The 17,388-nt window shown below is 41.9% G+C and overlaps 1 protein-coding gene across 2 annotated transcripts in view; it reads right to left on the bottom strand.

The window, feature by feature from the left end:
- TBC1D14 (TBC1 domain family member 14) overlaps window positions 1-17,388 on the bottom strand; it is a 126,317-nt gene that overhangs the window by 65,442 nt on the left and 43,487 nt on the right. For both annotated transcript variants that reach the window (XM_045529074.1, XM_045529073.1), the window contains exon 3: window positions 10,323-10,443. In XM_045529074.1, the coding sequence (XP_045385030.1) occupies window positions 10,323-10,443 (121 nt within the window). The remainder of the gene's footprint in view (window positions 1-10,322; window positions 10,444-17,388) is intronic.

Below are 17,388 nucleotides of genomic sequence, written 5' to 3'. Positions count from 1 at the left end.
TTTTCCATAGAGGTTGCGCTAATTTACATTCCCATCAACAATGTATGAAAGTTCCTCATCCTCACCAACATCTGTTATTTTTTTCTTTTTAATAATAGTCATTCTGGTCAGTATAAGATGATCCCTCATTGTGGTTTTAATTTACATTTCTCTGACAATTAGTGATGTTGAACATTTTTTCATATGCATATTGACCATTTGTCTTCTTTTGAAAAATGTCTACTTATGTCCTAAGCCCACTTTTTAATGGGGTTATTTTGTTCTTGCTGTTGTTAGAGTTCCTTGTAAATTCTCGGTATTAGTCCTCTGTTGGATGTATAGTTTGCAAAATATTTTCTCCCATTCTGCAGGCTGTCTGTTCATTCTCTTGATTATTTCTTCTGCTATGCAGAAGCTTGGTCCAATTTGTTTATTTGTTTTTGACAGCTGTGCTTTTGAGGTCTTACTTATGAATTCTTTGCCTAGATCAATGTCCAGAGAAGTTTTCCCTAGGTTTTCTTCTAGTATTTTTATGTTTTCAGGTCTTCCATTCAAGTCTTTAGTCCATCTTGAGTTGATATTTGTATATGGTGAGAGATGGGGTAAAAATGTTCTTGTTATCTTTTTGTCATTGCTTTCTAGTCTAGTATCACTATGGTCAACCTATATTTTGTATAATTTTAATGAAAAATTTTAAGTTTCTTTTATTATATATCCCAGGATATGGTCTATTTTGGTGAATGTTCTGTGTACACTTGAAAAGATGTGTACTCTGCTATTGTTGAGGGTGGAGTGTCCTAAAATGTCCAGTAGGTTGTACTGGTTGACGGTATTGCTCACTTCTATGTCCAGGCTGATTCTGCCTGCAGTCTTATCAATTCCCACCTAACAGGGAACGCCGATCCTCCAATTACAAATGTGGACTTGTCCATTTGTTTCAGATGTGACAGTTTTAGTTTCATGTATTTTGCAGCTCTGTTATTAGGTACATATACATTTATAATCATTATATCTTAATTAGGTAATATCCCTCATTATCTCTGGTAATCTTCTTTGTTCTGAAGTCTGCTTTTTGCAATATTAATAGGCCCACTCCATTTGTAATTAGTGTTTTCATGATATTAATGTATCTTTTTCTACTTTTTCACTTTAACCTACATATTTTATATTTGAAATGAGTTCCTTATAGACAGCATATGTGTAGTTGGGTCTATTTTTTTTATACATTCTGACAATCTGTCACAATTGAATATTGAGATATGCTATTGGTGTGTTCAGACCATTTACATTTAATGTATAATAATTATTGATATGTTTGAATTTAAGTCTACCATCTTATTTGTATTCTCTTTCCTCTTCCTCTATTTCTTCTCTCCTGTCTTTATTCAGGTTTTTTGAATTGATTTTATCAGAATTCCATTTTATCTATTGTGTTTTTCGCCATCTCTTTGTATAGTTTAGTGGTTGGGCTACGGATTAGAACAGACATATTTAACTTTTCATAATCTAATTAGAATCAATATTTTACCACTTCAAGTGGAATATAGAAACTTTATCACCATATTCCCTCTCCCTTTATATTTAAGTTGTCTTATATATAATATTTACATACATTGAAAACCCCAGGCTGGGTGCAGTGGCTCACGCCTGTAATCCTAACACTCTGGGAGGCCGAGGCGGGAGGATCACTCGAGATCAAGAGTTCAAGACCAGCCTGAATGAGAGCGAGACCCCGTCTCTACTAAAAATAGAAAGAAATTATCTGGCCAACTAAAAATATATAGAAAAAATTAGCCGAGCATCGTGGTGCATGCCTGTAATCCCAGCTACTTGGGAGGCTGAGGCAGGAGGACTGCTTGAGCCCAGGAGTCTGAGGTTGCTGTGAGCTAGGCGGACACCACAGCACTCTAGTCCAGGCAACAGAGCAAGACTCTGTCTCAAAAAAAAAAGAAAAAATAAAAGAAAGAAAACCCCAGACATAATTTGTACAGTAAAACATATTTTTAAAGAACACAAAGAACACACTGAGAGAACAGTCTACTATATTTATCCAGATATTTACCATTTCTGTTCCTCTTCCTTCCTGATGTTCCAAGTTTCCTTTTATCCTACCCTTTTATCTGAACAACTTCCTTTGGCAATTCTTTTACAGAAGGTCTACTGGCAACAAATTCTTAGGTTTTCCTTCATCTGTGAATATCTTTATTTTACCTTCATTCCTGAAGGGTATTTTTTTCTGAATACAGACAGAATTCTGGGTTGACAGTTCTCTTCTTTCAGTACTCTAAAAATGTTATTTCACTTCCTTCTGGCCTCCATGGTTTCTTATGGGAAATTTACAATCATTCTAATTGTTATCCCCCAATAAGTAATGCATTGTTCTTCTCTGGCTGCTTGTAAGATTTTTTTCTTTTTCTTTATTTTCAGCAACTTGGTTATCATGTGTGTAGACATGGACTTCTTAGGGTCTATCCTGTTTGGGGGCCACTGAGTTTCTTTAATTTGTAGGTTTATGTTTTTTGCCAAATTTGGGATATATTCAGCTACTATTTATTTCAATAACTTTTCTGCATCACATTCTTTCTCCCCTCCTTCTGACAATGACATAAGTGTTAGACCTTTTAGTACTGTGCCACATGCTCCTAAAGCTCTGTTCATTTTTTTTTACTTTTTTCTCTGTATTGTTCAGATTGGATAATTTCTATTGATCAATCTTCACTCACTTTTTCCTCTATCATTTCCATTCTGCTACTGAACCTGTCCAGTTAGTTTGCTATTTTAGTTGCTATATTTTTCAGTTATAAAATTTCCATTTAGTTCTTCCTATATTTTCTATTTCCTTAGTGATAGTTCTATCTTCCCATCTCAAGAGGAAACTTATTGAAGCATTTTTATAATGCCCATTTCAAATTCTTTGCTGGATAATTCCAACATCTGTGTTATCTTGGCATTGGTGTCTGCTGGTTGTCAAAAGATAATCCTAGTTCCTGCATTCCTGATATTTTGAATAGTGTGTTAAGAGATTCTGGATCTTGTCTAAACCCTTTGGAGAATGTTGACATTTTTATCTTGGTAAGCAACTGACCCAGCTGGATTCCAGACACAAGTCCCAACCAGCCTTCTGTTGAGTTGTGGCTCCCAACTCATCTGAGTTTTCCAAGCCATTGTAGCATTAATACTTTCTGCATCTATCCCACATGGGCACCACCCAGTGGCCAGTCTGGGATTTGCATGGTGGTCTACCCCAAAGTTTAGTTCTCAGTCTACGTATGTTATTTAGGGTCAGATTCATGTATCCACAACTTGGTGAGAAGTCCAGGAGTTCATAAATAACCTTAAAGGGTCACTCTCCTGAAACCCTCCTCTATGTAATCCCCCCAGAACTTTCTAGTTCCCTAAGTCTCTCCTTCCCTGGTTCGCTAGCCACATACTTCACACAACTGTTTCCACATCAGGGACAAGAAGTAGAAGGAGAGAGACAATAAAGCATCAGGGGTTCACCCCACCTTCTTAGGAACAAAGCTCTTCCAGTCAGTAACCCTTCCTAGTGTTGCTGCCATAAGCATGCCTGAGAGCTAGGGTGCAAGAGAACAGAAAAAAATAAATAAAAATTTTAAAAACTTGATTTCTGCACTCTCTCTGAGTGTTAGAGACCCACTCCTCAAACCAGAACTACGGAGTTCCACCTGGTGCTCTCTCTGTCCATATTAGCACCCATTTCTGGGTTTTAGGTTGCCCTGAGTTCAGACTGAGGAATATCAGAGGGGAAGAAAGCTGGTAAACTCAGTATCAATTCAGTGATATATCAAATTCTGGTCTTCTTCCCCAATCTACCTGCTACTATTTACTTTTCAGAATCCTTAAATAGCTGCTCCATGCATTCTGTTCAGGTTTTATAGCTGCATTCATTGGGAGAGAGAGGGCGGAATGTGTTCACTCCATCTTACCCAGAACTGTGACCTGCTCTATTTACTTTTGTAAGCTCATTCAAACCCATTTTCAAAGGCATAAGGGAAGATGAAAGTGAAAGTAGTTTTCTTATTGTTGTTTGAAAATTTGCCTGTAGGTTGTAGCCAGTTACTTTCACTGACCACCAAGACCTATATCCTTTCCACAGTTTATGATGGATTGAGACTCTGAGTACCCCAGACTTCTCAGAGGTGAAGAGAATGAATATCACTTTAAGCTATCCTGGATTTACCTTCTTCTGGGACACTCTAAGATCTAAGAGCAGACTTGAAATTCTAGAAGGCCATGCAAGACATTCCTGGTTATACAAACTCAAACACAACAGGCCAAGTACTCACCTTTGCTCATATGACAGTGTTTTATCCAGAACACTGTGAAATCTACAACTCCATCCTTCCTTGCAGCTATCGCCACCACAATCAGTAGCTGCTTCAGAGCCAACCAGGACATAAACTTTCTGCTTAACCTCATTTCCTGACAATAATATCAATTCCTGAAGCCTATGTAAATAGTGTTATGTCTAAAAATTCACTAACTCTGTTCTAAAGCATCCCCTAATGTTTTCTGCCCTGAGCCTCTGATATCTGCTCAAATTACAAAGCTTCATTTTGACTTTTTAAATGATCTTTTTTCCAAAGCAAGAGCTAACTTTAGTGATTTTTAACTTAATTTTTTAAATTGGCAAATAATAATTATACATATCCCACGGGGTTCCTAGTGATGTTTCGATACATATAATGTATAGATCAGGGTAATTAGCATACCCATAATAAACCTTTATCATTTCTTTGTGCTCAAACATTCAATATCCTCCTTTTAGCTAATTGAAAGTATACATTATTGTTAACTATAGTCATCCTACAGTGGTATAGAACTCCTGTCTATCTGCACATGTGTATCCTTGGTCTTTTAAAGGTCTTTTAGGCTAGGCATGGTGGCTCACGCCTGTAATCCCAGCACTTTGGATGGCCAAGGCAGGAGGATCGCTTAAGGCCAGGCATTCAAGATGTGCCTGGACAACATACCAAGACCCTCATTTCTATAAAAAAAAAAGTTTTTAAAATCAAAGGTTTTTTGGGCAGCTGGATGCCTGGCATGGAGTTCAGGGAGTAAGTTCAGTTTGGAAACAAGTGTGGGGGCTGTCAGTACAGGCCTGACCTCTGAAGCCTCAAGTCTGGCTGAGATGCCCCAGAGGGGCATCCTTTTCCCACGGAAAAGGAAGTACCCAAGAGGCACTCTAACATTTAGAGGATTGGGAAGAAGAGGGCCCAGCAAAGGAAACTGAAAAGGAGGACAAAGGGGTGACCTGGAAGTCAAGGTAAAGAAGCCTTTCAAGGAGCAGGGCAGAGGTCACCTGAGGGAATGCTGCTGATAGGTCAAGGAAGACAAGATCTGAGAAGTGGCCCTTGCTTTGGCAACTGGCAGTCACTTAAAAAATTTGAGTTCAGAGAAACATGTTAAGTAATACAAAACTTCTCTATGATTACTACACTTCTTCACAACATTTATCACAACTACAAGTAATTTTCTGTAGAGTTATTTGTTTAAATCTATCTTTCCTTGATCCATGGTAAGGTCTAACAAGGCAAGGGCCAAATAAGTCTTGTCCTTCATTGTAATACTCAGTGGATTAAATTTGTGGAGCAAATGAAAGGACCATGGAATTCAAGAAAGAAGGTTCCCCTTTATTCACAAGGCAAAGGTCTGCACTGCTGAGCTGGCATCACCACCCACGCTGACCCAGCCACAGGAGGCTGAAGGCAGTGCTCTTCAGGTGAATTCTCCCCTTCTCTAGTCTTGAGACTTCTTCAGGCCAGGCTCGGTGGCTCATGCCTGTAATCCTAGCACCTGGGAGACTGAGGCAGGAGGATCGTTTGAGCTCAGGAGTTTGAGACCAGCCTGAGCAAGAACGAGACCCCGTCTCTACTAAAAATAGAAAGAAATTAGCTGGACAAATAAAAATATATAGAAAAAATTAGCCAGGCATGGTGGTGCATGGTGGCACATGCCTGTAGTCTCAGCTACTCAGGAAGCTGAGGCAGAAGGATTGCCTGAGCCAGGCGCGGTGGCTCACGCCTATAATCCTAGCACTCTGGGAGGCCGAGGCGGGCGGATCATTTGAGCTCAGGAGTTCGAGACCAGCCTGAGCAAGAGCGAGACCCCGTCTCTACTAAAAATAGAAAGAAATTATCTGGCCAACTAAAATATATATAGAAAAAATTAGCTGGGCATGGTGGCGCATGCCTGTACTCCCAGCTACCCGGGAGGCTGAGGCAGTAGGATCGCTTAAGCTCAGGAGTTTGAGGTTGCTGTGAGCTAGGCAGATGCCACGGCACTCACTCTAGCCAGGGCAACAAAGCGAGACTGTCTCAAAAAAAAAAAAAAAAAACAAAAAACGAAGGATTGCTTGAGCCCAGGAGTTTGAGGTTGCTGTGAGCTAGGCTGATACCACGGCACTCTAGCCCAGACAACAGAGTAAGACTCTGTCTCAAAAAAAAAAAAAAAAAAAAAGACTTCAAAAGTTCTCTAGCAGTTACTGGAATTTGTATTGCGGTATGGTTTAGGCCCTTTATTTAATCTACTGTGGCAAAAAAATGGCTGTTTTCCTCCCAATATCCAACATTCCTTTCTTGCACAGCAATGGTTCTTAAATTCTAGGACATATTAGAATTACCTATAGCGTTTGTTGGGCTGCAGCCCCAAGAGTTTGTTTCAGTGTCTGGGGTGAGACCTGAGAACTAGTATTTCTAACAAATGCCCAGTGATGACAATTATGACTAGTCTGGGGACCATACTTCGGGAGCTACCGCTTTAGTGTTATAATCCTAACCTCGGTCATTTTTGTTTCCCTATTAAGAAAATCTCTCTCGGATAATAACGTAAGTTGATAGAAAATATAACAACTTTCAGAATGCTTATAAAATTTGAAAAGATAACTAAAAGTAACAATTCAATATTTCCAAAAAAAATGGTAGTATGTAAGGCCCAAGCCAAGAGAATGTGGCCTGTTAGAATAGTCAGATGTGCCTTAGATGCCCTGGGCAAACCACATATAGAACCTACACCACAAACTGGGCCTATTAATTAACTAAAAGTCACGACAGCCACAGCTTGAGCACTAATTCTGGGCCACCTGCTGTGCTAGACCCTGCGCAAAAAACATGTCGCATATGTTATCTCTCAATTTATAACAATCCAGTGAGTAGATATCATAATGTCCATTTAGCAGAGGAAGAAATTAAGTAGTAGTCCTTGGCCCAAGTTCATACAGATAAGAAGAGGTGAAGCTAGAAACCAAATCCAAGCCTGCAAGTCCAAAGCTGGTGGCCAGTGTGCACACCTGTCCCTCAGCACTCAGGCAAGTCAACCCAACTGCTCTTATGCTCCTGGGGCCCAGCACAAGACCTGGCCTCAACACGGCACAGTGTTTACTGAAGAAGCAAAAGAAAGTATCTAATTCTTTCACACTATGCTCCATTTCCTGTTGTTCAAGGGTGGCGTGTCATACAAAAGAAACAATGATAACAGCAAACACTTTTATGGCACTTACTATGTGCACTACTAGTCTGAGCACATGATACATGTTCACTCATTTAATTCTCACCTCCTTGCAAGTAGGTATTACTGTTCTCCAAATTCTAGAGATGAGGAAAATGAGGCTCAGAGAGGTTAAATAACTTACACAAAGTCACACAGCCAAATTGTGGCAGAGCTGAATACAAACCCAGGCAGCCAAATTCCATGTTCTTAAATCACCATGTGAAGCTGTTCTCTCAAGTAATTAAAAAAAAAAAAAATTCCAGAGAGAAAAGGAAAAGGAATTAGAATTTCCTAAACACCTTCTCTATGCTTTAGTTCTAACTGGAGTTAATGTCACCATCTTGGACCACAAGTCTAGCACCCACCCTCTAAAGTGGGGGGCTGTGTAGGCTGACACTTGTGACAGCAGCCACCTCAAGCCTGCTGCCCAGAGGCCTCCCGACAGTAGCAGATCCCTGATCCTGAGTCCCTCCCAGACTATGCCTCCTTGCGGGGGACCGGGGCTGAGAGATGAGAGGGCCAGAGACACAAAGCAGAAGCAAACAGGTCACAGGCACGACTGTATGACTCATGCAGGTACAATTACATTCTTTATTATTGATGACTGAAGTCAGATGGTCCTCCTGTTCGCAGTATTGTGTTACCACATAATTAGGTAACCTAGTCATTTCAGTTCACAGAAAAAAAAAACCTTTTAAGGTCAAGAACATAATATCCACGTTCACCTTAAAAAAAAAAAAGGTACTAAAAAGACAAAGAAATTCAAACATGATGCAAGTGATATGAAATCCCATGGGAAAATCTATTTAGCACAAACGTTACTTTTTTAAAGTGTAGATTTATTTAAAAACTTTATAACAGCTTGGCTACTTAGTTTCCTAAGAAATTTATAGCTGAGCTTTTCATACAAATTCATATTTTAATTGTATGCTATTTTAGTAAGCCTACACAATAAGTGACTCAAATTCAAAATGTAAGGTTCTACAAAAATGAATTCCAACACTGATATACTTAGTGAGTTCCCTGGGTCCAGACAATTACCACAGAGAATGGTAGACAACATTCAAAACAAATTTAATTTGCTGAGGCATGAAAAATGTAGCATGTGGAAACCCACCTTGGTGCCCAGGCCAGGAGCCCCAGCGCTGTGCCTTGCCTCACCACCATGCACTGCACCCCACATCTAACAGATCATCAGCAAGTCTGTTTAGTATTCAGAGAGGCATCCTCTGCAACCCCACAATGACCACAGCAGCAATGGGCCAGACCCCATTTTCTCTTGCCTGAACTAGTCCAAGAGCCACACTCTTGCCAGAGGTATCTCATCACTCCTTACCTAAGTAAAACACTTAGGGCCTCTGCAAAGACTTCAGGGAGAGGCAGGATTCCAGGGAAGCACAGCACATAGGCCCCATGGCTAGCTTCCCCCTGCTGCTCCTTGGGCTCAGCCTCTTGGGCTCAGCCTCCTGGGCTCACATTGCACCCTGTCCTGCCAGCAGAAAGTGCCCTGGAACCCAACTGCCTGGGGCTGCATCCCAGCTCTGCCACCTACTAGCTGTGTGACCCTGCACAAGTCACTCAGCCTCTGTTGTCTCAGTGCTTCTTTGGTAAAGTGAGGATAACAGTATCTTCCTCAAAACGTTGTTGTGAGTTTTGAATGAACTAGAAACACAAGTGCTGAGTCATTTAAAACTAGCACATAGTAATCACTCAGTACATGATCCCCATAACAATCAATTCTCTGTTATACCTTTAAACTCAGTCTGTGCTGCCTTGCCGAGAAGGTCCAACCTCCGTGCTCATGCACCTGTGATGCTCCTTACAATACCTGCACTGGAATCATTTCCAGAAGGGTGCTCTTGGGCAGTGGTCCCCAACATTTTTGGCACCAGGGACCAGTTTCATGGAAGACAATTTTTCCATGGACCAGGGATAGGGGAGTGGGGTGTCACTGGGGGACAGTGAGGAGCTCAGGACTGGTAACAGGTTGTGGCCCAGGGGTTGGGGACTGCAGCTCTTGGGCATAGGTGCTGTGTCCCTTCTCCAAAGCCAGGGCCAAACATGAGGCCTACCACTTAGCAGGTCCTCAAAAGTGTTTACTGAACAATTGTCAATGAATATAAAATTGAGGTTGGAGGGGTAAGGCTGCTGGGGGATGATGTCACAGCACTTGGCAAACAGCAGACTGTCAGAATGCTACAATTGCTGGGACGGACTCAGGGACTAGGAGGTAGTAACAGTCAGGGCTCCCAAGGCCACAGACTTGCTGCATCTGTGTATGAGCCCCCTTCTTACAAAGAAAACACGTGCCTCCCACGGTTGGCCTTGCTCCAGGAATAAGGCAGCCCAGTGTGATGATATCACAGGCATAGCCTGATCCTCAACCCCATTCCACTCCTGCCCCCTGAAAAAGTGCGTAACTTCAGAGTAAGGGGGAGGTGTCTTAGCAGAGCCTGGATGAATGGTGGCCCTAGCCTTCCTGTCCAAGAAAATCATAGGAGAAAGCTTTAATATCAAAACAATTAATAAAAATTTGACAATAAACACATTTGCAACTACTATTGAAAAAACTGATTAAATTTAATCAAGCTATAAATATCTAAAGCCCAGTTCTGTCAACTGCTTTCCTATGCATATGTTACAGCTGTAAGAAATGAAAAAGGTTAAATTCATCCACATTCTGAATACAGATTTAAATTTTAGGAAGTTGGCATGCAAATAATATAAAGAGTTTTCTGATTTCAAAGCCTCAATAATGGTCATTTTTGCAAGATTCATAAATATATGCTGTATACATACAACAGCATATTTCTGTGTTTTCATATCTTATATACCTTTTGTATTTTCTTTGAATCTTTCTGAGTATTCTCTCGGAGTGGTACTTTTCCAAATAACTTCCATCCCAAGTCATTTTGTTTGTCAAGTCTTGCATTTTGTTTTCTAGCAAGCAAATTCCTACAGAAAGAAAATAAAAAGGTTAGGGAACTTCTGGGTCTTTAAACAAACACTAGGACAGACAAATCACTCTAATAAAAACAAGTAAACTTTCTATCGAGCGGGACAATGTGATGAACCACATACTTTAATTCTTCAGACTTGATTTTCATACAGACACATAATTATGCAGCAGGAGAAAGACCTTAGCCAGAAATAAACGTTTTGTTATTCAACTGTTACATGTAGAAAGTCTACAATTGAGTATGGAAATGCATTATATCATAAAGTACATGAGAAAAAGTGAGCTTTGAAGTCAGACTAAACCGAAATGAAACCCTGGCTCAACCATTCACTAGCTGTGTGACTCTAGATCAGTATATTAACCTTTCTGAGCCTTAATTTCCTATGTTTAACAAGGGGACACCACCCCATGTTCCACAAGGTTGTTATACAAATTAAAATTTCAGGTACACAATCAGTATTTAAGAATAACAGCTGCTTTAGTACTTAACCACTAGTTTAAATTATCTACCAGGTAAATCTGTGTTATCTATTTAGACAGAGTATTCATATATTATAAAAAGAAAGTCACTCATGAGATGGTCACAAGGTCTTCTCCCAAGAACATGTAAACAAAAGTTCCAAATAGCACAAATAAATCCCAACTGGTAGTACAAAATAAACTATGTTTTGGAATGCACTGCACTGGTGCATTCATTAAAAACAAATGCTTTCCAGGGCTTACTAGAATACTATAAGATAAGCCTGCAGCATTCTGATGTGCTAAAAAGTGCTCAAAGAAATATGAGGACATGTCAAAGGGTAACAGCAGCCAGCTTGAAAGACTTCCACTGGTTACATCTGGAACGCTTGAATCATCTGAATAAATAATAACAACTATGGATTATAACCCACTCAATAAAACAGAAATCCACAAGCCCATATAGATATAAATAATTAGATATATAAATAAATGGAGAAGGGGGGAAGCTCTTAGAATGCCATCTAGTAAGTATGGAAGGACTATTAGAGTTAGCAAATGATTAATGGGTGCTTAAACAAGTGCATTAAAGTTGGACGAGGAACTGGATCTTTACATAGTTTAAAAGCATCTCTTACAAATTACTTATTAATTACAAAAGCAAAAATAGTTAATTTTATACTAGAGAAACCTGAGACACCACCTGAGCCAAGTGATCAAAGCTAACATCACCAATGTCAGGACAGACAGCACAGGACACCTGATGTGACACACAAAGAATAATACACCAGGTCAATGGCATTGGCTCCCCAAGAATACATCACCTGAATCTAATCATGAGGAAAAGCAGACACCCACAAACTGAGGGATAATATATAAAATAATGGATCTTTTTACTCTTTAAAAATGTCAACATTATGAAAGACAAAGAAAGGCTAAGGAATTGTTCCTGATTAAGAGGAGACTAAAAAGACCTGACAATTAAATGCAGTGCAAGGTCCTATACCACCATCCTGGACCATGGGGAAAAAAAGGCCATAAAGATTATTGGGAAACTTGACAAAATTTGATTATGCACTGTGGATCTGGAAACAGCATTGGATTAATGTTAAATTTCCTGATTTTGATAACTGTACTGTGATTATGTAAAAGAATGTCCTTGTTCTTAAGAAATATGCTGATAAATTTAGGGGTACAGAGACATGATATCTCCAATTTACTCTTCTAATGATTCAGGAAAAAATATGCATATATATTAGAGAGAGAGAGAGAAAACAAATGGAGCAAAATGTAAACAGTTGGTAAATCTGGGTAAAGGATATATGGTAGTTCCTTTTTTTTTGGCAACTTTTCAGTAAGTTTGAAATTATATCAAAATAAAGTTACAAAAACTTTCAAAAAAGAAAACAAATGTTTTCTTCCTTGCTTTTCTCTTGAGGTTATAATGGAATCATTTCAGAAATGGTTTCACAGCCCAAGGTAATTTCTATTTACAAGAAACGAACTTCGAGCTGTCTCCAGATCCAACTCATATAACATCTAAGATTTCACCATCAGTGAAGGACTTCTGCAATTAAAAACAGGTTAATACCCAGAAGAACAAAAGTCATTCTTTAACAAAGACACCTGTACCCGAATGTTTATAGCAGCACAATTCACAATCGCAAAGATGTGGAAACAACCCAAGTGCCCATCAATCCACGAATGGATTAGTAAACTGTGGTATATGTATACCATGGAGTACTACTCAGCTATAAGAAATAACGATGATACGACATCTCTTTGGTTCTCCTGGAGAGAGCTGGAACCCATTATACTAAGTGAAGTATCCAAAGAATGGAAAAACAAGCATCACATGTACTCACCAGAAAACTGGTTTCCCTGATCATCACCTAAATGTACATCAGGGAAGGACACCAATTGGATATCAGACTGGGATGGGGGGGTGGGGGGAGGGGATGGGTGTATGCCTACATGACGAGTGCACTGCGCACCCTCTGGGGAATGGTCATGCTTAAGGGTGCAGACCCGGGGAGGTGGGGGGGGGGAGGGGATTGAGGTATGAATACATGGCGAGTGCCAGGCGCACTGTCTGGAGAGTGGGAGTGGACGCGCTTGGGACTCTGACTCGGGGGGATGGGCGGGACAGGGACAATGTATATGACCTGAACTTATGTACCCCCATGATGAGCTGAAATAAAAAAAAAAAAAAAAAAAAAAAAAACAGGTTAAAACCTCAGGCATCCAGAAGATAACCAAGAACTTGGGCATCCAGAACTTGGGTTCCCTAACTGTGTACATTTTGCTAAAGAGGAGTTGTTTCTCTCTGGGGAAGAGAACTTGCAAGGCACAAACTTAAGAAAACAAAATGCACTCAGCAAGGGGAAGGCCCCAGGATCAAGGGCACGCCTCCTTACCCTGGATGGACAGGAGTCCCAGAAGGTTGAAGGACTGGATCCGAGAATTGCACAAAAGCGATGTAGGGGATATGTGAAAAGGAGAAGTCTACATGACTGGCTCTCAGATTTGTGATTTAGGAGGTTGAGCACAAATACTGATGCTATTCACCGAGACATGGCCAGCAGCAGGATGACTAAGAAGAACAGAAACCTCAGTTTTTCCAGCATCAGCTAATGCAACGTAAGTCTGCACAAAGGTAGTACAGATAAAATTTAATGTATCAAAAATCAAAGTGGCATAATTATTTTTAACATAAGAACTTAAGCTCATGTAATAGGTCATGATTTTTGGAAGGTTCATAAAAATCGTCTTGGAGATATTACTTTTGTGGATAAGAGGTTGAACTACAGCCCCAAAACAAGTCACTATAAGTAAAAAGGTGCTGCAGCCCAGGGCTTGGGGTGAAAGGATTGCCTCCTTTCAGGTGGGCCACTCATCAGATGCCCAGGAGGCCAAGGTAGAGCCTTGCTCACATCTGCTCATCACATGAGCAAACCTCAGGCCAGGTACAGTGAGAGGACACAGCCAGGCAGCAATGACACTGGGCAGCATGGAGCTGGGAGCATCCCTCAGGGACGCCCTTCAGGAACCCACACACTGTGCCACTCCCCCTGAGCCCAGCAGTCCCTCAGCTGTCCCTTCATAGGCTGTGTGACCTGGTGAGTTGGTCCACCCCTTGGCCTTCAGACACTAAGGCACACAGTGGCCACAGTCACCATCTCTGACTGATACCAGGAGGCAGGACACCGGGGCTACTGGACTCAAGCTTCCTCTTTTCACTATTTTAAATCTGCCTGTTCCAACCCCACCTTGAGAAATCCTCATACTTGTCCTTAGGTCACTCTGAGAAGCCTTCCCTGACCAGATGTGCAGGCCTGGGCTCCCTGGCGTCTGTTTCCAGAGTATTCTCTGCTTTGTTTTGTGCCTGTAGGATGAACTCAGTCCCCTTTCCTCTCCACTTGCCTTCTACTTGGGGTGGGGTCTCCCAGGGGAAAGAGAAGAATCCCCTCTGCCTCCCTTGAATCTATCCAGCATGCAGTAGGTACTCAACGTGTGTCTGCAGGGAAAGCAAGTGCAGGAGACTCTTTCCTGTGGCTGCCTTCCACCAACCACCAGGTGTGGTGAAAAAACAAGCAATGCTGTATCCATAGGTTCCCTTCCTCCAATCCACACACAGTCTTACCCAAACTGTCCCCATCGGGGGTCCCTAAGAGCCACCTGATCTCTAGATCATGAATCCTGCCCTGCCCACTCCCACAATGGCACTCACACCAGCACACCACCTGTCGCCTCTTATCCCCCAGGCCCTACCTACACACACGGTCTGGGCACAGGCATATCTCACCTCCTACCTAGCCCCTTCATCCATGATGCACACTCAGATCCCTTCTCCTGCAGTGGGCAGGAGAGGAAAGTGGTAACAGGGAAGCACCCAAGAACTTTTCCAAAGACAAGACAAGAAGCATTTCTCCTTTCTAAAAGCCTTCATCATTGAGACTTGCCTCTGCAGGCAGGAAACCAGAGTAGAGATGCTCTCTCAACAACCCTCTCTACCTCATTCACTCAATAAATATTTTCTGAGGGCCTCAACTATATTGAACAACAAAAAAGGGGCAGTCTTCTAGGCTCAAAACCCTTCAGTCTCTTCTCAGGTTATCTCCACACCTCCCTACTGCCCAGCCCTCTTTGTCCTCCTGTATTTGACGGGCTGCACACATGCCTGCTGACAGGTGCCTGTCACACCAAGTGTGCCTATCTCCTTCTTTGGTTGTCCCTCAGGTATAGTTCTTAATCCATCAAGCCCCAAACCCCAGCAAAGCTCCAACTGCCTCCACCAGAGCCATCTTTTGGAACCATAAATGGATCACAGCAGCCCTGCCCCCAAATCCCTTCAATGACCTGTACCTGTTTTTGCGGCACGTGGCCTGGCCCCAACCCCTTGAGCTCCCACAAATCACCCACCTCAGGCCCATCACACATGCTGTTTCTTCTGCCCATAATTGCTCCCTAAAAGAGGAGACATGAGGACTAAATAAGGTCCTGAACGGGCCAGACACACTTGGCCCCTGAAAAACAACTGTCCCCACCACTGCAGACTGAGCCCGCTGGAGACAGGGAGAGACTGTCCTCACCTCTGCTCCTTCAGCTGAGCCAGTGCTCTGCACCTTGAAAGCACAGAGAGATCTGAGAGGGACGCAGTTTACAAGAATGGTGAGCTCCCATGGAAAGTGGCCCTGGTAAGTGCTGGCCCTGCTGGAATCTGTCCATAAAGCCTACCCAGCATCATTTTAAAATCATGTTGAAGCGCCCTTGGAAATACACTCAGGACCACCAATTATTAAGCCACACCAAACTACAGGGAAAATACTGATTCTAATAGGCCAAGAGAAGCAGAAGAACATTTGGGCAGGAGAAGGAGCCAGCACTTCACTGTGGCATTTACCCAGTGGTTTGCAAAGTACTTATTTCATCTCAATAGGTAACAACTCTGCGGAAAGATATGGGATGCCAATGACAAAGTAATGTTAAAAATAATGACATGTCAGTTTCTGCCTTACAGCTCTTCTGTGAAGTCAGAAGCTCACAGGTACCCCATGGAGTGCCAGACCACAAGTGCATAGCATCATCAGAAATAGGTGCAAGATCAGCCACTGACACATTTAACTGGGACAAAATGGACCTTCAGGATCCTGGTCCCCAACAAGAATAGTCAGGGATGCATGTGCACCAATTCTGACCTCTCCAGCCTCCTCCACACTCTAGGTTACCAGGTTCTTTACTTCCACAGCTTTGTCCAGTGTACTCCATTAGGCAGGAGGTAGAGAGAAGATCAACATCTGAAAAGAGGGAAAGAGGGCTGAGGCTGAGTCCTGGAGATTCCAATACCCCCACAAACGGATGGACGTGTGCTGTCCAATACGGGACCACTGGCCCCATGGGCCTACTGAGCATTTGCAATGTGTAAATTATTATGTTGAAATGATATGTTGGCTGACATCAAATGTATTATTTTTTTAAATGTCACATAAAGTCTGAAAACAACCCAAGAGTTTATGATCCAGTCGTATGCAACTTTAAGAAGGACAGGGGCATTTCTTTTTTGAAAGACTATGATCTATTGTTAAAGGAATAAAAGCAAGATACATAATAGTACAAGGTATGGCATGTAATGTTAATACATGATCTGCATTTGCTTGTACAGGTGCAGACTCTCTCTGGAAGAATACAAAAGCTATTAATATTCACTGCTTCCGGGACAGATTACTGGGTAGCAAAAGGCACAGGGTAGAAAGGCAACTTTTCATCATATACTCTCCTGGACTTTGTGAATTCTGAACCATGCAAATGTATCACCTATTGAAAAAAGTTCATAAAAAATAAAAAAAGCCACTGCAAAACTAGGTATTTTTGCCAGTAGAAAATGAAATGCTTTTGTATCACTCCCCATCCCCATCCTTCAAATCAGTAAGATTCATCACCCCCCAGAAAAGGATTTCTCTACACACCTAGCAACATAGCTCGGCAAGTCTGGGCAGTGCCTGTTACGTTAGGTGAAGAGGACAGTCACAAGCAAAGGCTAAAGAGAAAACGAAATCACTGAGTAATACACTACTGGCATAAAAACAATGTCTCTTGGAAGACAGAAGTGAGTATGTGTTTAACCAGCATGTAAACAGAATCATGGCACCTGCTGTGCTTCAAAATTGGATCCCAAGAGGCTTACAGAGTGGGGGCTCATGGAGAGCTCTTTGCTGAGCCCCTGCCCGCACTGCGCTTCCTAGAGGCCAAGCCCCCCTGCTGGAAACAGCAGTATCATGCTGGGAACTGGGAGCAAGACCTTCACCCCTAGCCTGGAGGAAAGTTCAGCAGGGACCAAAAGAAAGGCATTCAGCCGAGCAGAACCAAGTAGGCCCAAGGGCTTCCAAGAGGCAGGCAGGGCTGGATCTGCACTCAGACTCTACCCCATAGCAGCCATTTCTTCTGGATTAAATATGATGAATGAGGCTAAAAAAGCACCAGCA

Source organism: Lemur catta, chromosome 17 (assembly GCF_020740605.2).
Source record: "Lemur catta isolate mLemCat1 chromosome 17, mLemCat1.pri, whole genome shotgun sequence".
NCBI classification, from domain to species: Eukaryota; Metazoa; Chordata; class Mammalia; order Primates; family Lemuridae; genus Lemur; species Lemur catta.
The sequence above is the reverse complement of the archived record's forward strand: the minus strand, read 5'-3'. Positions and strand labels throughout refer to the sequence as shown.